This window comes from Canis aureus, chromosome 19 (assembly GCF_053574225.1).
Source record: "Canis aureus isolate CA01 chromosome 19, VMU_Caureus_v.1.0, whole genome shotgun sequence".
Lineage (NCBI taxonomy): Eukaryota > Metazoa > Chordata > Mammalia > Carnivora > Canidae > Canis > Canis aureus.
Window position 1 is genome coordinate 1,235,772 of NC_135629.1, and position 23,042 is coordinate 1,258,813.

At 45.3% G+C, this 23,042-nt stretch overlaps 1 protein-coding gene across 10 annotated transcripts in view; it reads right to left on the reverse strand.

Annotated features, from left to right (window-relative positions):
• Positions 1 to 23,042, reverse strand: part of SLC41A3 (solute carrier family 41 member 3) — an 84,726-nt gene that overhangs the window by 29,690 nt on the left and 31,994 nt on the right. For 6 of the 10 annotated variants that reach the window (XM_077857551.1, XM_077857543.1, XM_077857544.1 and 3 more), the window contains exons 3-4: positions 15,350 to 15,457; positions 81 to 152 (exon numbers count right to left, since the gene is read on the reverse strand). In XM_077857551.1, coding sequence (XP_077713677.1) covers positions 81 to 152; positions 15,350 to 15,457 — 180 coding nt within the window. Of the gene's footprint in view, positions 1 to 80; positions 153 to 15,349; positions 15,458 to 18,800; positions 19,294 to 23,042 lie in introns of those variants that run through there. The other 4 variants (XM_077857547.1, XM_077857550.1, XM_077857549.1 and 1 more) reach the window with 4 other exon arrangements.

A 23,042-nucleotide genomic window follows, 5' to 3' on the forward strand; every position in this document is an offset into this window, starting at 1 on the left:
CCTTTCCTATCTGGAGCAGGCCTGGCAGATTCAAAAGCAGGGAGGAGGAGATTCATCAATTGGACAAAGGAGAGAGTCACCTGAATAAGGGCGAGGTTACTGCTGATCACTCTGTGCTGCTCCTGGGGATCATCAATTTGTCCAGTGTTGGCCTAAGATGGAGAGAAAATGACAAAGGGTAAGACTGGCCAGGCACAAAGCCAGGCCAAGCCTTCCTGGAAAAGGCAGTCTCTCAGGAGAGAAATCAGCAAATATCATTTCATTGACATTAGAACAAGTTATTCTGGCCAGCTTTCAAAACTGGGGGTGGGAAACATAAGGACAGAAGTCCTTTTAAGAATAAGATGGTGTCACAGACCATCTCTCCCATGCTCAAGTACACATGACATTCCAGGGCCACCTGACTCTCAAGCTCATCCACAGACAGCAAGGAGAAGACTCCTGCTAGGAAGCCAGCTTGTGCCGTCAGCCAGGTCTTTGGCCACGTTCTCCCCAACACCCACAATTCCCTTCTTCCCCCCCTCCAGCAAGTCACATCTCAGATGACCACTAATCACCCCAACATGACCCCTGCAAATCATCCCATTTAAGAAATGCTTAAATATTTCTTCTCTCAGGATAAAAAAACAAGATCAGAAATATGATTTCTTCCTTTGAAAATGGTAGTCAGCTCCTAACTTCATAGCACTTGCCAGCAAAATTTGGGACATAGATAAATATATTTTCCTAGCTCCTTTGTACTGAGTTCATGAAGTTCCTGAACTCCAAGGGAAAAATGGAATTACTTTTCATGAACAAATAAGGGGATACTTTTGTTTTTGGCATGATGGACTCCTCAGATGCACCAAGGAACACCCATGGAGTCCCAGGCGACTCTTCCTTCACAAATAGACAGGTACCCACCTCAGGGGTGCTCACAGGGACAAGGGACCAAGGTGGAGCAGAACACAGCCACAGAGCTGCCCTGTGCCAAACAGCAGGCTTGTTTCCATTCTCTGCTCCCCACTGTACTAGGTGCTTACTGGACTCCGTATGCCTGTTTGTTGTTTCCTATCAGTCAGCCAACTCCAACTCTAGTTCTCTTCAGTTAAGGGGTGCTACTGGCCCATGACCCCTGAGTATGAATCAGAAAGGCATTCCTTCTCAAGATGTGATATTTCCAAGTCGAGGCTAAACAGGAAAGAGAGTGTTACTAAGAGGTGCAGGAGGAGGAGGGGAGGGCTGGGGAGCTAGCAGACCTCATAGAGATGAGGAAGGAAGAGCAGTAGAGGGAAGGAAGCCGTGAGAAGAGGTAGAATGTTAAGTAATAGGATTTTGGAGCATGTGTAAGTATTTCAAGACCAGGCACGGGGCCTGGGCAGCTGAAGTGGAATGGAGGTGAACATCACTGGAGAGGAAGCTGTCCAAAAATTGGGAGGCTTGGGTTTGGGGTGAGTTATCTATGTGGATGCTGAGATAGTCCAGGATGCTGGTGGGATTTGGTGTGAACATCGTTAGATGGTCCATTTTCTAGGACTGTGGAGGAACTTATTAAGCCAGTAAGAGGCAGAGAAGGAAGCAGGGCAAGATAGTGAAGACCAGGCCAGTAGGATAAACCACAGGGAGGAGACCCAGGGGCCAGGTCTCAATCAAGGAGATGGACACAGCTCTACCCTGGAATGGCAGTCCCAGAGATGTTAGGGTAAGAGTTGGAGCAACAAAGCCAGTCTAGGGGCACCTGGGTGGCTCAGCAGTTGAGCATCTGCCTTTGACTCAAGTCATAATCCGGGGGTCCTAGGATTGAGTCCTGCATCAGGCTCCCTGCGGGGAGCCTGCTTCTCCCTCTGCCTGTGTCTGCCTCTGTCTCTCATGAATAAAAAAATAAAATCTTTAAAACAAACAAACAAAAACAAACAAACAAAGCCAGCCTAAGCACAGGCTTGGTAACTTTTTGCTAAGAATGCAAAGAGAAAATCAGTGAAAGTTGGGGCATCTATTAGAGTGACCAACTTAGATTCACCTCAGCAGAAGAGGTTGGGGAGGCCCTTCCCAAATGTGCATTTAGATCACATATACCTGAACATTTTAAAACGCCTTTTAATGTCTAACAGGCATAGGTTTCTATGTGAAATCCTATGGGATCCTATCAAAGTTTTAGGTTTTCTAAAGTTTTCCTTACTGGCTGCATCAAACAGGCTGTTTTCATAGATTCAGACTGTGATGATGAAAGGTACCCTCCAGGTACTTCCCTGGGTCTGGATTGTGCCTGGAAGGCTGACACATAGAGCTGCATATACAAGCTCCCTTGCCTTGCTGTTTCTGGTTGGTTCTGACCAATGGGAGTCATGGAAAGGCCCCAGCAGGACAGCAAAGGTGAGAATGGGGTAGGTGTATCTCTGTGTACTTCCCGCTGCCCCGTGGCTGTGTTCCTTCACACAGACCTTCAGCTCCAGCCAAATGGCCCTCTCCTACAACTGACAGGTTGTAGGTTCAGCTCTCCAGGGTTCTGAGAACCATCCCCACTCCCACCCATCCTCTTGCCCCTTTAGGCCTAGACTAATCATCACTTCCTGTTGTTGCCAGTCCTGGGTGCTTTACTGCACCTTGATGGTTTCCCATAACCCTGTCCACAACTTGGTCAATAAACTGTTCATTGAACTCTGCCTCAAATCCCATCAGTATGTTCCACCTCTAGTGGTCCTTTTGTTTTATTTTGCTCTATTCTTCTTTTTTCCTTTATTTTCTGGCCTCTGAACTCTTCGGAGTTCTCTAGGGTGTATTTTACATAGGACGTGGTTAATATTTTTGACTCAGCCCGCTCATACAGTCACTCTACACTGGACAAAATGACTAGAAGGAAGAATTCACCACAAAAGAGCAAACCAGAAGCAATACTCTCTGTCACAGAGTTACTGAATGGGGATTCAAATACAATGTCAGAAATTCAATTCAGAAGTACGACTATAAAGTTACTGGTGGCATAAAGGACTCTAGAGACTCTGTTACTGCAGAACTGAAACCTAATCAGGCTTAAAGATAGTTTAACTGAGATTCAATCCAAACTGGATGCTTTAACTGCTAGGGTTAATTAGGTGGAAGAGTGAGTGACATAGAAGACAATTTGATGGCAAGTAAGGAAGCTGAGGAAAAAGATAAAAACAATTAAGAGCCCATGAGGAAAGCCTTAGGGAAATAAATGATAGCTTGAGAAGGAAAACTATACATCTAATTTGGATTCCAGAAGAGGCTGAGAGAGAGAGAGAGAGAGAGAGAGAGAGAGAACCACAAAGTATATTTGAATAAGTCATAGCTGAGAACCTCCCTAATATGGGGAAGGAAACAGATATTCAGACCCAACAGATAGAGGACCCCCCAAAAAATCAATTAAAAATGTTCAACACCTCACCTCGACACTTAATAGTGAAACTTGCAAATTTCAAAGATAAAGAGAAAATTCTTAAACTCAACAGCAAAGAAAAAAACAGTCCAATCATGAAATGGGCAAAAGACATGAACAGAAATTTCACCAAAGAAGACATACACGTGGCCAACAAACACATGAGAAAACGCTCTGCATCACTGGCCATCAGGAAATACAAATCAAAACCACAATGAGATACCACCTCACACCAGTGAGAATGGGGAAAATTAACAAGACAGGAAACAACAAATGTTGGAGAGGATGTGGAGAAAGGGGAACCCTCTTGCACTGTTGGTGGGAATGTGAACTGGTGCAGCCACCCTGGAAAACTGTGTGGAGGTTCTTCAAAGAGGTAAAACTAGAACTGCCCTATGACCCAGCAATTGCACTGCTGGGGATTTTCCTGTCCCCTTTTTTGGAGTATCTTTACTCCAAAGATACAGATGCAGTGAAATGCCAGTTCACCTGCTCTCCAATATTCATAGCAGCAATGTCCACAATAGCCAAACTGTGGAAGGAGCCTCGGTGTCCATCGACAGATGAATGGATAAGGAAGATGTGGTCTATATATACAATGGAATATTACTCAGCCATTAGAAATGACAAATACCCACCATTTGCTTCAATGTGGATGGAACTGGAGGGTATTATGCTTGGTGAAGTAAGTGAATCGGAGAAGGACAATCATCATATGGTTTCACTCATACAGGGAATATAAAAAAGTAGTGAAAGGGATTATAGGGGAAAGGAAAGAAAATGAGTGAGAAAAAGCAGAGAGTGTGAAAAAATATGAGAGACTCCTAACTCTGGGAAATGACAAGGGGTAGTGGAAAGGGAGGTGTGTGGCGGTTGGGGTGACTGGTGACGGGCACTGAGGGGGGCACTTGACGGGATGAGCACTGGATGTTATACTATATGTTGGCAAATCGAACTCCAATAAAAAATATAGATAGATAGATAGATAGATAGATAGAAAGAAAGAAAGAGAAAGACACACACAAAAAGAAAGAAAAATACACAAAAAGAAAGAAAGAAAAATATACACAGAAAGAAAAAGAAAGAAAGAAAGAAAGAGAGAAAGAAAGAAAGAGAAAGAAAGAAAGAAAGAAAGAAAGAAAGAAAGAAAGAAAGAAAGAGAATAGAAAAAGGAGAAAATGAAATCAGGATTTGGTTCTTTGGAAAGATCTACAAAATTCACAAATCTTTAACTACACTGACTAGGAAAAAGAAAAGACTCAAAACTAGAAATGAAAGATGGACATTATTATCAATCTCTATCAAAATCACAATGGTATTTTTTTGCAAAAGAGAATAATCCATTTAAAAATGCATATAAGGAGCAGCCCCAGTGGCTTAGTGGTTTAGCGCTGCCTTCAGCCCAGGGTGTGATCCTGGAGACCCAGGATCAAGTCCCACATCGGGCTCGCTGCATGGAGCCTGCTTCTCCCTCTGCCTCTGTCTCTGCCCCCCCTCTCCGTGTGTGTGTGTCTCTCATGAATAAATAAATAAAATCTTTTTAAAAAATGCATATGAGGGGCACCTGGGTGGCTCAGTGGTTGAGCATTTCCCTTTGGCTCAGGTCATGATCCGGGGGTACTGGGATCGAGTCCCACATCAGGTTCCCCGCAGGGAGCCTGCTTCTCCCTCTGCCTATGTCTCTGCCTCTTTCTCTGTGTCTCTCATGAATAAAGAAATAAAATCATAAGAAAAAATTCATATGAAATTTCAAGGAACCCCAAATAACCAAAATAATCACAAAAAAGGAAAGAAAAAGTGGGAGGTTTTACATGCCATGATTTTAAAACGTATTACAAAGTTACAGTAATCAAAACAGTGTGGCACTAACATAAAAACAGACATGTAGATCAATGGAATAGACTAGAGAGCCTAGTAATAAACCTTCACATATATGGTTGAAAGATATTCAACAAGGATGCCACAAGTATTCCATGGGGAAAAGACAAACTTTTCACCAAATCATGCTGGAGAAAATTGCATATCCACATGGAAAAGAATCAAGTGGGACCCCAATATCACACCTAGAAATGAACTCAAAATGGATCAAAGGCCTACACATAAGAGTTGAAACTACAAAAGCCTTCTATGAAAACATAGGAGAAAAGCTTTATGACATTAGATCTGGCAATGACTTCTTGGATATGATAACAAAAGCACAGAAAATAAAAGTAAAAATAAACAAACTGGACTACATCAAAATTAAAAACTTCTCTGCATCAAAGGATACCATCAACAGGGTACAAGGGCAACCTACAGAATGCATGAAAATATCTGCAAATCACAGATCTGATAAGGGATTAATATCCAGAATATATAAAGAACAAACTACAACAACAACCCAATTAAAAATATGCAAAGGACTTGAATAGACATTACTCCAACACAGAATGGCTAAAAAGCACATGAAAAGATGCTCAACATAACTAATTTACCAGGGAAATGTATATCAGAAATACAATAGGTACCACCTCACACCCATTAGGATGATCACTATCAAAGAAACAGAAAGTAACAAGTGCTGGAAATAATGTGGGGAATTTGGAACTCCTGTGCACCATTGTTGGTAGTCTAAAATTGTGCAACCCCTACATAAATTAGTATTGTGGTTCCTCAAAAAATTAAAAATAGAATTACCACATGATCTAGAAATTGTACCTCGAAGGAATTGAATGCAAGGATGTTAAGATATAGCTACATACGCATTTTCATAGCAATATTATTTGCAATACACAAATGGTGGAAACAACTCTAGTGTGTACTAAAGAATGAATGGATAAACAAACAGTGCTCTATACACACAACGGAATATGAGAGTTAATAAGAAAGTAAATTCTGACATGCTAAAATATCAGTAAACTTGATCACACTCTGCTAAGTGAAATAATACAGTCACAAAAGTACAAAGACTGGAGAGGAGGGGCAAGATGGCTGAAGAGTAGGTCCCCGAGTCACCTGTCCCCACCAAATTACCTAGATCACCTTCACATCATCCTGAAAATCTACGAATTCGGCCCGAGATTTAAAGAGAGAACAGCCGGAATGCTACAGTGAGAGGAGTTCGCGCTTCTATCAAGGTAGGAAGACGGGGAAAAAGAAATAAAGAAACAAAAGGCCTCCCAGGGGGAGGGGCCCCCGCGAGGAGCCGGGCTGAGGCCGGGGCGAGTGTCCCCAGGACAGGAGAGCCCCGTCCCGGAGACGCAGGAGCTGCACCGACCTTCCTGGGCGGAAAGGGGCTGCAGGGAGGTGGAGCAGGACCCAGGGGGGCGGGGATGCCCTCGGGCTCCCGGGGACACTAACAGGCACCTGCGCCCCGGGGGAGTGCGCCACACCCCGCAGCCGAGCTCCCTAAAGGGCTGCAGCGCGTGCACCGGGGAACCCGGGAGAAGCTCGGAGGGGCGGGCTGAGGCTCCCCGCATAGGGGGCTGCGCGGCCCCGGGGAGCAGCTCGGGGCGGCTCCGGCAGAGGCTATACTCGGAGGGGGCTGCGCGGCCGGGAGCGCGATTCCAACAGCGCAGGCCCCGGAGCACAGGGCGCCGGACACAGCCCAGGATCCGGCCTCCACCAGGGACAGGCAGAGGCCGGGAGGGCCCAGGACTGCAAGGACCCTTCAACCTCCGAGCGGCCCCGAGCTGAGGAGATCAGCAGCTCCGCCCCGGAGCATCCAGGCCCCTGTAGACTGAGAGCTCCATAGTTACTGTGGGAGCTGAATCCAGGGCTCCAGAGCTGGCCGCAGCCACTGTTCTTGTTCCTCCTGGGGCCTCACAGGATAAACCCCCACTGAGCCTCACAGTGGCCTCACCAGATACATACCTTAAACATCTTTCACTGAGCCCTGCACCAGGCAGGGGGCTGAGCACCTTCCCCAAGTGCTAACACCTGAAAATCAGCACAGCAGGCCCCTCCCCCAGAAGGCGAAAAACAAATTATTGACCAAGCAACACTGGAAAGTTCCAGGGGAAGTCAGAGATTGACAGTATACAGAATCAGAGGATACGCCCCCTTGTCTTTTGTTTTTTTTATTTGTTTGCTTCCCCCCGCCCTTTTTTTCTTTTTTCTTCTCTTCTCCTTTTTTACTCCTTTTTTTCTTTCTTTTTTTTCTTTTTTCTTTTCTTCTTTCTCTTCTCTCTTTTTCTCCTTTTCCCAATACAACGTGTTTTTGGCCATTCTGCACTGAGCAAAATGACTAGAAGGAAAACCTCACCTCAAAAGAAAGAATCAGCAACAGTCCTCTCTCCCCCAGAGTTACAAAATTTGGATTACAATTCAATGTCAGAAAGCCATTTCAGAAGCACAATTATAAAGCTACTGGTGGCTCTAGAAAAAAGCATAAAGGACTCAAGAGACTTCATGATGGCATAATTTAGATCTAATCAGGCAGAAATTAAAAATCGATTGAATGAGATGCAATCCAAACTAGAGGTCCTAAGACAAGGGTTAACGAGGTAGAAGAACGAATGAGTGACATAGAAGACAAGTTCATAGCAAAGAGGGAAACTGAGGAAAAAAGAGACAAACAAAAGATCATGAGGATAGATTAATGGGAAAAATATGTCAGCCTGGGGAAGAAAAATCTACGTTTAATTGGGGTTCCTGAGGGCACCGAAAGGGACAGTGGTCCAGAATATGTATTGGAACAAATCATAGCTGAAAACATTCCTAATCTAGGAATGGAAACAGGCATTAAGATCCAGGAAATAGAGATTCCCCCTCTAAAATAAATAAAAACTGCTCAACACCTCGACATTTAATAGTGAAGCTTGCAAATTCCAAAGATAAAGAGAAGATCCTTAAAGCAGCAAGAGATAAGAAATCTCCACTTTTATGGGGACAAATATTGGATTAACAGCAGACCTCTCCACAGAGACCTGGCAGGCCAGAAAGGGCTGGCAGGATATATTCAGGGTCCTAAATGAGAAGAACATGCAACCAAGAACACTTTATCCAGCAAGGCTCTCATTCAAAATGGAAGGAGAAATAAAGAGCTTCCAAGACAGGCAGGAACTGAAAGAAAGAATATGTGACCTCCAAACCAGCTTTGCAAGAAATTTTAAGGGGGACTCTTAAAATTTCTCTTTAAGAAGAAGTCCAATGGAACAATCCACAAAAACAAGGACTGAATAGATATCATGATGACACTAAACTCATATCTTTCAATAGTAACTCTGAACGTGAATGGACTTAATGACCCCATCAAAAGTCGCAGGGTTTCAGACTGGATAAAAAGGCAGGACCCATCTATGTGCTGTCTACAAGAGACTCATTTTAGACAGAAGGACACCTACAGCCTGAAAATAAAAGGTTGGAGAACCATTTACAATTCAAACGGTCCTCAAAAGAAAGCAGGGGTAGCCATCCTTATATCAGATAAACTAAAATTTACCCCGAAGACTGTAGTGAGAGATGAAGAGGGACACTATATCATACTTAAAGGATCTATTCAACAAGAGGACTTAAAATCCTCAGTATATATGCCCCGAATGTGGGAGCTGCCAAATATGTCAATCAATTAATAACCAAAGTTAAGACATACTTAGATAATAAGACACTTATACCTGGTGACTTCAATCTAGCACTTTCTACACTCGATAGGTCTTCTAAACACAACATCTCCAAAGAAACGAGAGCTTTAAATGATACACTGGACCAGATGGACTTCACAGATATCTACAGAACTTTACATCCAAATTCAACTGAATACACATTCTTCTCAAGTGCACATGGAACTTTCTCCAGAATAGACCACATACTGGGTCACAAATCGGGTCTGAACCGATACCAAAAGATTGGGATCGTCCTCTGCATATTCTCAGACCATAATGCCTTGAAATTAGAACTAAATCACAAGAAGTTTGGAAGGACTTCAAACACATGGAGGTTAAGGACCATCCTGCTAAAAGATGAAAGGGTCAACCAGGAAATTAAGGAAGAATTAAAAGATTCAAGGAAACTAATGAGAATGAAGATACAACCGTTCAAAATCTTTGGGATGCAGCAAAAGCAGGTCTAAGGGGGAAATACATCACAATACAAGCATCCATTCAAAAACTGTAAAGAACTCAAATACAAAAGTTAATCTTACACATAAAGGAGCTAGAGAAAAAACAGCAGATGGACCCCACGCCCAGCAGAATAAGAGAGTTAATTAAAATTCAAGCAGAATTCAACGAAATCGAGACCAGAAGAAGTGTGGAACAGATCAACAAAACCAGGAGTTGGTTCTTTGATAGAATTAATAAGATAGATAAACCATTAGCCAGCCTTATTAAAAAGAAGAGAGAGAAGACTCAAATTAATAAAATCATGAATGACAAAGGAGAGATCACTACCAACACCAAGGAAATACAAACGATTTAAAAAACATATTATGAACAGCTATACGCCAATAAATTAGGCAATCTAGAAAAAATGGACAAATTCCTGGAAAGCCACAAACTACCAAAACTGGAACAGGAAGAAATAGAAAACCTGAACAGGCCAATAACCAGGGAGGAGATTGAAGCAGTCATCAAAAACCTCCCAAGACACAAGAGTCCAGGGCCAGATGGCTTCCCAGGGGAATTCTATCAAACGTTTAAAGAAGAAATCATACCTATTCTACTAAAGCTATTCAGAAAGATAGAAAGAGATGGAGTACTTCCAAATTCATCCTATGAGGCCAGCATCACCTTCATTCCAAAACCAGACAAAGACCCCACCAAAAAGGAGAATTACAGACCAATATCCCTGATGAACATGGATGCAAAAATTCTCAACAAGATACTAGCCAATAGGATCCAACAGTAACATTAAGAAAATTATTCACCATGACCAAGTAGGATTTATTCCCGGGACACAAGGCTGGTTCAACACTAGTAAAACAATCAATGTGATTCATCATATCAGCAAGAGAAAAACCAAGAACCATATGATCCTCTCATTAGATGCAGAGAAAGCATTTGACAAAATATAGCATCCATTCCTGATCAAAACTCTTCAGAGTGTAGGGATAGAGGGAACTTTCCTTGACATCTTAAAAGCCATCTACAAAAAGCCCACAGCAAATATCATTCTCAACGGGGAAGCACTGGGAGCCTTTCCCCTAAGATCAGGAACAAGACAGGGATGTCCACTCTCACCACTGCTATTCAACATGGTATTGGAAGTCCTAGCCTCAGCAATCAGACAACAAAAAGACATTAAAGGCATTCAAATTGGCAAAGAACAAGTCAAACTCTCCCTCTTCACCAATGACATGATACTGTACCTAGAAAACCCAAAAGCCTCCACCCCAAGATTGCTAGAACTCATACAACAATTTGGTAGCGTGGCAGGATACAAATCAATGCCCAGAAGTCAGTGGCATTTCTATACACTAACAATGAGACTGAAGAAAGAGAAATTAAGGAGGCAATCCCATTTACAATTGCACCCAAAAGCATAAGATACCTAGGAATAAACCTAACCACAGAGGTAAAGGATCTATACCCTAAAAACTATAGAACACTTCTGAAAGAAATTGAGAAAGACACAAAGAGATGGAAAAATATTCCATGCTCATGGATTGGCAGAATTAATATTGTGAAAATGTCAATGTTACCCAGGGCAATGTACACGTTTAATGCAATCCCTATCAAAATACCATGGCCTTTCTTCAGAGAGTTAGAACAAATTATTTTAAGATTTGTGTGGAATCAGAAAAGACCCCGAATAGCCAAGGGAATTTTAAAAAAGAAAACCATATCTGGGGGCATCACACTGCCAGATTTCAGATTGTACTACAATGCTGTGGTCATCTAGACAGTGTGGTACTGGCACAAAAACAGACACATAGATCAATGGAACAGAATAGAAAACCCAGAAATGGACCCTGAACTTTATGGTCAACTAATATTCGACAAAGGAGGAAGGACTCTCCACTGGAAAAAAGACAGTCTCTTCAATAAATGGTGCTGGGAAAATTGGACATCCACATGCAGAAGAATGAAACTAGACCACTCTCCTTCACCATACACAAAGATAAACTCAAAATGGATGAAAGATCTAAATGTGAGACAAGATTGCATCAAAATCCTAGAGGAGAACACAGGCAACACCCTTTTTGAACTTGGCCACAGTAACTTCTTGCAAGATACACCGATGAAGGCAAGAGAAACAAAAGCAAAAATGTATTATTGTGATTTCATCAAGATAAGAAGCTTTTGCACAGCAAAGGATACAGTCAACAAAACTCAAAGACAACCTGCAGAATGGGAGAAGATATTTGCAAATGACGTATCAGATAAAGGGCTAGTTTCCAAGATCTATAAAGAACTTATTAAACTCAACAGCAAAGAAACAAACAATCCAATCATGAAATGGGCAAAAGACATGAAGAGAAATCTCACAGAGGAAGACATGGACATGGCCAACATGCATATGAGAAAATGCTCTGCATCACTGGCCATCAGGGAAATACAAATCAAAACCACAATGAGATACCACCTCACACCAGTGAGAATGGGGAAAATTAACAAGGCAGGAAACCACAAATGTTGGAGAGGATGTGGAGAAAAGGGAACCCTCTTGCACTGTTGGTGGGAATGTGACCTGGTGCAGCCACTGTGGAAAACTGTGTGGAGGTTCCTCAAAGAGTTAAAAATAGATCCGCCCTACGATCCTGCTGGGGATTTACCCCAAAGATTCAGATGCAATGAAACGCCAGGACACCTGCACCCCGATGTTTCTAGTAGCAATGTCCACAATAGCCAAACTGTGGAAGGAGCCTCGGTGTCCATCGAAAGATGAATGGATAAAGAAGATGTGGTTTATGTATACAATGGAATATTCCTCAGCCATTAGAAACGACAAACACCCACCATTTGCTTCAATGTGGATGGAACTGGAGGGTATTATGCTGAGTGAAATAAGTCAATCAGAGAAGGACAAACATTATATGTTCTCATTCATTTGGGGAATATAAAAAATAGTGAAAGGGACTAGAAGGGAAGGGAAAAAAAGTTTGTGGGAAATATCAGAAAGGGAGACAGAACATAAAGACTCCTAACCCAGGGAAACGAACTAGGGGTGATGGAAGGGGAGGAGGGCGGGGGGTGGGGGTGAATGGGTAATGGGCACTGAGGGGGGCACTTGCCGGATGAGCACTGGGTGTTATTCTGTATGTTGGCAAATTGAACACCAATAAAAAATATATTTATTATTTAAAAAAAAGAAAAAAGGGGAAAGGAGAAAAAAATGAGTGAGAAATATCAGAAAGGGAGACAGAACATGAAAGACTCCTAACTCTGGGAACCTGGGGTAGTGGAAGGGGAGGTGGGCCCGGGGTGGGGGTGACTGGGTGATGGGCACTGAGGTGGGCACTTGGCGGGATGAGCACTGGGTGTTATTCTATATGTTGGCAAATTGAACACCAATAAAAAATAAATTTATTTAAAAAATCGGAAAAAAATAAAACTAAATAAAATGCGGAAATCAGTATTCTTTCTCTTTTCCTTTTAATATTTCCTTGGCTATTCTCACTCACATATGTATCTAGATCATCTTTAAAATAATATTGTCAATTTTAAAATAATATTGTTCTCCTAATTCCCTCTGGCATACTGATAGCAACAGCACTAATTTTATAAACTAAAACAAGGAAAATTGGTAACTTTACAGCATTGACTTTTCCCATTCAGGAACTTGATCTCTCTCTCTCTCCAAATTTATATTTCCCTTGTAAAGTATTGCTGTTTTATTTGTATAAGTCCTGAACATTTCTGAGGCTTCAGTCTGAAGATGTTTTAAAATTAGTTAATGGCTTGAAAGATACCTCTTTTCTAACTGTATTTTATAAATGATTATTTCTAGTGTATACAGGAATACACAGATACACATTTATGTATGTCAATACATATATTTTTAAACTTTCATTCAGATATTTTGAAACCAGATCACTTTATTGAGCTTATTAGTTTAATAGTTTTATAGTTGATTTGCTTAGATTTTTCCAAAATGGCAAAATCTATAGAAAATAATGAGTTTTTTTCCTCCTTGTCAATATTGGAGGCTCTTACTTCTTTATTTATTACATTACCTAAAACATCCAGAACAATATAGGTTCTGGAACAGAAATATGTAACAATGTAAATAAAACAAAGTAAATATAAAACAATATAAAAAATTCCTGTACTTCAAGTTGCACTAAGAATATTTTTTTAAAATCATGAATGCTCATTGAAAACAAAACTTATCTAAGGAGACTGGAGCTGGATCACAGTTGCCAGGACAGAGTGGCAGGAGAGGCTGGACAGAGTATGTCAGGAGACATCTCCTGAGGAGAAGGAAATGTTCTAGATCTCGACTGGGGTGGTACTTACACAGGGACACAGATCTGTCAAAAGCCAATGACCTGTACACTTAATATTTGTGAGTTTCTATTTTATTAATTTATACCTAATATAGCAAATTAAACAAAAATAAAGAATGGGTGTGGAGTACCTTCAAAGGTTCTACTGCGATGATAATGGTATTCTCCTTGGACAGACGCCTGTAATGAATTATACTACCAGTTGTCTTTGCCCTCCCTGTTTGATGTATTTTAAACAAATTACAACTAAGATTTGATCATTGTAGAGAATGTTTAACATGTAGGGAAGCATCATGAAATAAAAATGTTATACTTTAACTGAAGAGATGGCAATCAATACTTCTTCCCTCTCAAACACTTCCCAACGTAATCACACATGTATGTGTCTGCATCATGTTATCTGCTACTTAAAACATTTCAATGTCCTATGAGGCTAGAAATGATCCAGCCCTATGCATTAATTCCCTATTACTATTGTAACAAATTATCACAAATTTCATGGTTTGAAACAACAAATGCATTCTCCTATAGTTCTGGAGGCACAGAGTCTGAAATGAGCCTTCTGGGGCAAACATCAAGGTGTCAACAGGGCCTCACTCCCCTGGAAGCTCTAGGGAGGAATCTGTTTCTTTCCCTCCCTAGCAGGTAGCACTACATTTCCTGGCTCTTCCTCTGTCTTCAAATCCAGTGGCCTAGCATATTCTCTGACTTGGCATCCCTCACATGACTTTTTCTTCTGAAACTCCCCTGTCTTCCTCTCCCTTGTGATGACACTGGAGCCCACCTGGATAACCCGGCGTCATCTCCCAGGCCAAGGTCCTTCACTTAACCACACCTGCAAAGACCCTGTCCACATGAGAATGGACACATGGCACAGGCCCCATGGATGAGGGTGTGGTTCCTCAGGGGCCACTGTCCAGCTGACTGCCCCTCACCCACCTCTCAGGCAGCCTCTGCCCCTTGCCTGCACTATTCCAGCTCTATCGCTCATCTTTCCTTCTCTTGTGTATACCACACCTCCTCTTGCCACAGGTACCATGCACATACTGGATGTGAGATGGGCTTCATAGAAGGGGAGAGACCATTCTACATAATGGAAGAAGACTTTCAGTTCCCAGGGTAGCCACAAGAGGTGAAGGAGTGACCACGAGAGGAAGAGTGTGAAACACAGACCCCTCTGCTGATGGAACATTCAAGAAGCCATTCTAGAGAAAAAAAATCCTCTAACCGAGGTGGGCAGTGTGGTGATCCAAATCCTCCATCTCCTCTCCCAAACCCTCCAGTAAGCCTGTGCTGCTCATTACAGCTTGTATGTGTGTGTGTGGAGCTGGGCTCAGGGACACAGAGCAGCCCCTGAAACCGGGTTAAATCAGTGGCACACAGGGCTGGGTCCAGCCCTTGTCAGCAGTTTAGCTGGGCCATGGAAAAACAGGATGGCAGGCCAGGAGGAGTGACCAGATGGAGCATGATGATAGAACAAACCTTCATGATACTGGTGTTTCCAGAAAGTACAGCCCACCTGCTAACGAGCTACAAGGCAAGACTGGGAGGTGCCCAGTGGCCAACCCCAGGGGACAGGTGGCCTAGACGCTCAGGTGTCTACTTACAGCTGTGGAGAGTCGCGATGCCAGTGTCATTTCCAGGTTCCCCTTCAGGCCCACCAGAGGTGGCACCAACGTCAACAGGTCTTTAACCTCCACAAACACGGGCCAGTGCTGGTGAGCAAAGAAATAAGATCAATCCGAATACACATGTTGGCACATCTTCCAAATTTCTTCAAAGAAGTTGTGGCAAGTTCCTTTGCATTTGTCAGACCAAATAGTTTCTTAAATGGGTTTAAATTAAACACAGAATAAAAAAGCCATGTAATTTTCTTAATACTATTCAGTGAAGAGCACCAGTGGGCCTCAGGAGAGCCCCTTTCTTTCTCTGGCCTTCAGCAGCTGGGAAAACCGGAGGCCAAGCTGGGTCCAAGGCTGCCTTGCAAACATGTGTGTCTGGTGTGGCCCATGTGTTTGCAGCAACAGAAATGAGTCATAGGCAAGGAGGTGCTCCTACTGTCTGTTGGAAGCCTCCCGGTCTCCCAGAAGCATCCGGCCCCAGTGCCCTGTGCAACTGTCCTATCAGTGCACCATATCCTATCCAGACAGGTCAGTTTGCCATCCAGTTCCTGGTGCAGGCCTCCCTGCCTGGGCCCTGGCCTCCCCTGAGGCTGGCATCCTCTACCCCAAGCCTCCTCCCACCTCTAGCAAGCTGGCCTGCTCTGAAGCACTCTCTGTTGGGCCAACACACAAGACCAACTCAGGAGTAAAAATAACCCCCCTCTCTCAGCATCCCCTGCCACAGAAGCCTCACCAATAACCAAAAGACTGTCTGTACTACGCGTACAGCCTGAGCAGAGCAGACAGGTCCCCTCCCCACCTGTCCAGCGCCCTGTCCCCATGACCATGGCCACTTGATCTTCCTCACTCCTTGCAAATGCCCCCTCATTCATCTGTATCTCTGCACACAGAGTTCCCTTTGCTTGGAACGTTTGCTACCTCTCACATCATCCTAGAAACTGTTATATTGTCCTTTAAGGTCCAACTCCATTGTCTTATTGAACACAGATTCTCTGAACCCTCTGGGAAGAATGAATTGTTTCCTCTTTCTTGGCTCACTGCTTCTGCTCCCTTATACTCCTTTGTGGGATGATCCAATGAGCACCTGCCTCACCCGCGAGGCTACAAATGCCAGGAAGGCAGGGACAGGTTTGTTTCTACTCACTGCGACACCCCCAAGGCCCAAGAGCAGCTGGCACAGAATTCAACACAATATGCTGAGTGAGTAAATGAGGAACCAGATGAATGAATGAATTCACCTAACCTACTCTGCGCTGCAAAGCAGGCATCCTGTCTGAATCCTCTCTGACTCTAACAGTTAAAACCACAGTCATTGCCTCCGGGTGCATGCTCACTCACATAACCCCGATAAAGTCTGAAGGACACACATGACCTGATAACAGAGGCTTCCTCCAGGAAAAAATGGAGACTGAGGGCTTAACTTCAACTGCAATATTTATTTTATAAAAAAGAGAAACATTTGTACTTTCCTTGTGTAACAGAAAAATAATTTTTTGAAAAATAAAAATGAACTGCTACTCTGGCCACTTACTGGGTCTCAATCCCTGGGCCCCACTAGAGACTGAACCCAGACCCTATAAACAGAGACCCCTGGCCCCAAGTCTAGAGGTCAAGCCAGCACCTGCACCGTGGCCTTGGGGCCAGCCCACTGTGCCAGGGGCGGCCATACGGCGCATTTGCCAGGCGGTCGTGCTTGATGCAGACTCACACACCCCAAGGCCCCAGCATGCAGAGCCTGGGTGCAGCTGGGGCAGGTCACCCTCCTGTGCTGTGGCCTCCTCTGGGGAGCGGCACTGGCAAGGCCGCCTCCTGCACCACTGAGCGGCTGCGAGCAGGGTGGTTGTGGTGCATAGGCAGGAGCCACACAAACTTGAGTGCCCTTGAATTTCACCGCCCGGAAGTCACTGCATGTTTGCAAAGTGGGGAGAAGGAATGAGCAGTGTCTTCCGGGGCTGTTTTCTGTTTCTCTCAGCTGCTGGGCCTCCTGATGCTGGATGGCTCAAGGCCTGAAATTGCAATCTTCCCCCAGTCTGCTCTGGGCCCGAGCCTAAGACACCCCTTCTTGTGCACGCTAGACACACAGGCCCAGAGAGGTGTTCCGCCCTCCAGCTGGACTTCTTCCTAGACTGGCCTTCTGTGCCACCTCTACTGTTGGCCACGCATCATCCCAAGCCCATCTTCCCCTCACATGCCACCACATCTTCTAGACTCTACCAAGATCCTTCAACTGATTGATCAATAGTTTTCCAGGCCATAGCAAGTAAGGGAAATGCAAGGTGGTTGGAGGGGGTCGAACCCATGCTCCACAAGGAGGTCATGGAAGGTCAAAAAAGAAGAGACCCAGAGCAGAGCCTTTCTCCCCAGGATCCACAGAAGGGTCTTAGGGAAGGGGTGAGACTACTGGAGCAGCTCAAGGGATGAAGCTCTGAGGTGGGAGAGATGGGTATCTAGGCTGCAAGCCCAAATGAATGCTGACAGCAAGCTGCCCCAGCCCCAGGACGGAGGAGCACCATCTGCTGAGCTGTGCAAGCAGAGGCCACCCAGGAGGCATCATGAGCCTAATCCAGAGGCCAAGGGACAGGTGGGTGTTGAGTATCCCTTTCCACCTCAGAGACAGGTGCACAGGGAATGCTGAGTGGTCATCGGGAAGGAGATACGGGTTTAACTGAGGAAGGCACACACTAGCTGGGATGTCCCCAGGGCCTCCAAAATGAAATTTAAATTTAATTCCACTGACTAAAAAGCATATCATATTGTATGATGCCATACTTTCTTAACAGATACACACCACAATGTTGATAGAGATCATGGGCACCCTCACTTCTTCACTTACATTTATTGCCTAGTTTTTCTGGAATCACAAACTAATTCTATAAAGATGTTTAGGCAAACAGAGCCAACCCTCGATGATTCAGACAGCATCACCTGAGCCAATCCCAGGGCATAAGCAGACCAGAAGAAGTGAAGTATATGCTCACTTGGAGGCCTCCCCACAAATGCCTCCACGCAACAGAGATCACCACATCCCCATGCTTGCCTGGACCCCAGCCCAGGCTCCAGACCTTGTCCCCCTCCCATGAAGAGCCCCATAGAGATGGGGGTAGCTGGAGGGAACAGTGCCCACCCTCACAACCCTATGATGCAGGTGCATTCGTTAACCCCATCTATAGCTGGGGAAGCTGATGAGGGGGAGGCTAACGAATTTTCTCAGGGAGTGAGCAAATGGCAGAGGATCTGAACCTCCCCAAGGCTATTGGAGGAACCTGCAGCAGGCACCATTGCGGGACTCCTGGACATCAGGCCAGGCTCAGGGCTGCAGCCCCACTCAGGGCCTCTGCTGTCCCCTGGCCAGTCCTATCCGTGATGCCCAGGGAGCCTGGTTCTCCTCACCCTCCACCCAGGGCCCTGAGCTGGCCCTCATATACCCAGTACGCACTTGGATGGTGTTCATCACCAGGCCGGCTGTCAACATGCCCAAGCCGGAGAGTAGAATGGGCACCACAATCTGGCAAATGATAGTGAAGATGGTCTCAGGGAAGACTCCATGGGGGGACCGGGTGAGTTCACAGCTGAAGCCTCGCAGCTTCTGGCCCTGGAAGCGAAACTCCAGATTCAGCTGGGTGACCACCATGGTCAGGCTGCGACCACATCTGCAGGAGCAAGATGTCCAAGTCTATCCTCTGTCCTCTTTGCCCACACCAGGGTACGTTTCCTAAGAGGTCCACACAGGTAACATTGCCAGTGCTCTGAGCTGGCAGAAGGCTCCCCGACTGCCCCTCAGCCAAGGGCGAGAGCAAGCAAGGAACAAAGGCCAGTGTGACTCAGAGCTTCAGTCGGGGCCTTGGCGAGCTCCTGCTTTCTGTCCACTCCCTCAGATCAGGTTCCGCTCAGAGTGGTTGCCATGTCAGCCGGGACCTCCCTCAGCTGGATGGTTGTGAGGAGGCTCAAAGTCTCTCTCAGTGACCTTGATAGCATCCAGCCATCCAGCCCACACTGACTTGGGCTGGACCCAGGGAGATAGAGCTGCAGGAGGCCTGGCCTTGGTGAGGGCCACAAAGAATCCTGCCCGCCTCTGTACATGCAACCCAGGCTGCTTCTACGCTTGGCAGAGAAGGGCCTGGAGAAATCTCCATAAAGGACACACTCCTACCGCCCCCTGAGGAGTTTCATTCTTTAAGGTCGAGAGGGCTGGAGGCACCCAAGAAAGAAGCCATGTCCTGCAATCCCCATGACTTCAGAGTCCAAAGGCTCATGACCATAGGAAGATATATTCACAGAGTAAATGCAGCCCTGTTCTTTACCAAGGGCCCAGAAGGCTTATAAACATGCTTCAAAAGGGACCCCACCATTCTCATCCACTACAAAGGTCAGACCAGCCCTAATTCTCCGCTGGCTCCCCAACCCAGAGAACTAGCTGGGATGTCACCTCTGCTGCCAGGGATTCGACTGTTGAGTGTGCCCTGTGCATTCATTCCACAGGTACCAGGGACGAATTGTCAGGCCTGAGGGCTGGCTGGAACAAGGATCATGGCCACAGCCAAACGAGGACTGAGGTCAGAAACACACTCACCTACTGACCCCAGGGGACTTCACCTGGACCAGGCCCTGATCTAGGGCTCAACTTCTGCTCCTGTTCCTCTTGGGCAACTCAGGTGGCTACCCTCTGTTGAACAGTCTAACCCACACTCAGGTCCCATCCCCTTAGCCTGGAGTTCATGGTCCTCACCAATCTAGATCCTCCTGACTTCCCCAACCCTACCCACCTCCTCACCAACTACAGCCAAACTTGTCCAACAATTATCTCCCTCAAATGCCAGATACTGCTCCTCTCTGCACCTGTCCTTACACAATTCATCTACTCATTCATTCAACAGATACTTTTAAGCCCTTTCTTGGAGCCAGATAATGAGCTCTAACCATCTTGGACTTTCCTCCCATCAAGAGTTGGAGTTTCTGTCTCCTCCCCTTTGATTTGTGACTGCAAATAGACCAAATAGACCAGTAGAACACAGCAGAAGAGACACCATGCCAGCCCGATTCTTGAGAAACTGAGTCTCTACTTCCCATCTCCTGAGATGCTCATGCTTGAAACCTAAACACCATGCTGTGAGGAACCCAAGTGGTCACACAGAGAGGCCACCTACAACTGAGATTCCAAGTGACAGCCAGCAGCAACTTTCACTTCCTGTGACTGAACTAGACTGCAATGTGCACAATGCGTAGCAAGTCAACCAAGCAGATTCTGTGACTGAGAAGACATCCATTCTCACAGAGCCCTATCCAAACTGTAGATTCATGATCCAACTGGCTTTTAAAAAGCCACTAAATTTGAGTGTGGGTATACTGTGTAGCAATAGGTCACGGGGACATCTCGGGAGCCTCATCCCCACTCTTTACTTTTCTCATCTCAGATAAACTAACAACTTCCAAGCCTCCCCTGAACTTTCAGGCTCCATGTAACCCCCATGTAACTCGATCAATCTTCCATGATCATTCTTTCCAACCCCTCTCCCAAGCCTCCTGCCTCAATGAATGGTTCTGCCAGAAACCCAAACCCCACTCCAATCACACATGCCCCAACCATCTCAACCCCACATCTAATCTGCCTGTCTCCTTGTCTCTCCCATGTGTATCCCCTCCTCTCCAGCACATGAACACCACCTTCACCAGGGTCCTTTCTACTTCCTAACCCATCTTCCATCAGAAGTAATACATGTTCTTCACATTAACATTTTATATTACATCTCCAAGTCACCTGCTTTCCCAAATATTCTTAAGAGCTATCAATTCATTACCTGAGAAGCTGATATTCTTTGGTCAGACATTCAAGGTTCTTCACAATTGGGGAGGAGGGAAGCATCCATTTAAGCCCTCTCTTTATAGAACATGGTCACAAACCACACTCCCTAGAAGGAACTTCCTGTGGACATTCATGTGGGCTGTGCCTATGTTCACACTGCTCCTTCTATAGGTTCCACACACTGCTCAGGCCAAACTCCCTCCAAACCTTATGGCCAACTGAGATGCCTTACCATATTTGAGGTCATCCCAGTTTCCTGGCCAGAGCCCAACATCTCCACCAGAATTCCCAAAGCTCTTTTTCTGAAGACCTCTGAGGACAAGTCTACATTTCCCAGATGCAGCATGAAATGCACACACATTGACTCTCCCTTCCTGGAGTGCGCTCCTCTTGCTATAGAGTCTGGCTGACACACAGCCACAAACTTCAGAGCAACGGAAAGTATTCATAATTTATTCCACAATGAGTACTGGGGGCCTTATGTTTGCCAGACTCTTGGTCTAAGTGTCATGGTACATCTGTTAGCTGAAAGACACATGCTTAGAGCCTTTTAGTGTGGCAGCTAATCATAAAAATAAAAATGTAATTATGACCTGCAGTAAATGCTCTGAAGGAAACCCAAGGAATAGGAGCAGAGGTGAGGACAGCCAACCACACACGGCACCAAGATCTGCAAATGAATGAATGAACGAATGAAAGATCTTCATTCTCTTATATAGCCATCTGTGCTTCCCAATGTCCATTCATGTTAAAGCATTTCATGTTCAGTCTATCACCAGAATTGCAAAATATCTCTAGGATGTTCACCAGGAAGAACAACCTTCTGTTTTTGCAAATGAGAAGTCAAACGCCCTGAGAGGGTTTGCCCAAGATCACACTCCATCAGGATCAGAGGCAGGACTAAGTTCTGACATGGGGTGCAGACTGCTTCCACCTCTCCCTGTGGTTGGCTCCTTGCTCTTCTCTCATCTGCTGCTCCCCACCATCTGTGGTATGGGTCGATGTGTTCAAACAAGAGTCTGAACCAGTAGAAGACAGAGAGAAATGGTGTATTTCTTTTCTTTAAAATTCAGTTAATTAACATACACTATATTATTGGTTTCAAAGGTAGAAGTCAGTGATTCATCAGTCTCATACAACACCCAGTGCTCATTCCATCACTGCCCTCCTTAATGCCTATCACCCAGCTACCCCATCCTCCACATACCACCCCTCCAGCTACCCTCAGTTTGTTTCCTATGGTTAAGAGTCTCTTATGATTTGTCTCCTTCTCTGAGTTTGTCTCATTTTATTTTTCCCTGTCTTCCTCTATGTTCATCTGTTTTATTTATTAAATTCTACATATGAAGGAGGGGCAAGATGGCGGAAGAGTAGGGTCGCCAAGTCACCTGTCCCCACCAAATTACCTAGATAACTTTCACATCATCCTGAAAACCTATGAATTCGGCCTGAGAATTAAAGAGAGAACAAAAATGCCACAGTGAGAAGAGTTCACGCTTTTATCAAGGTAGGAAGACGGGGGGTGGGGTGGGGGGGTAGATAAAGAAATAAAAAGCATCCAAGGGGGAGGGGCCCCGTGAGGAGCCGGGCTAAGGCCCCCCCGGCAACTGCCCGCAGGACAGGAAAGCCCAGTCCCAGAGAAGCAGGACCTTCACCCATCTTCCCAGACCGAAAGGCGCTCCCAGGGAGTTGGAGCAGGACCCCAGGAGGGGCAGGGATGCCCTCAGGATCCCAGGGGCACTAACAGAGGACCTGCGCCCCAGGCGGAGAGCGCGCCACACCCCACAGCCGAGCTCCCTAAAGGGCTACAGCAAGTGTCCAGCAAGGCGGGGAGCAGCTCAGGTGGCAGCTCCGGCGGCGGCTCTGTGCAGAGGGGGC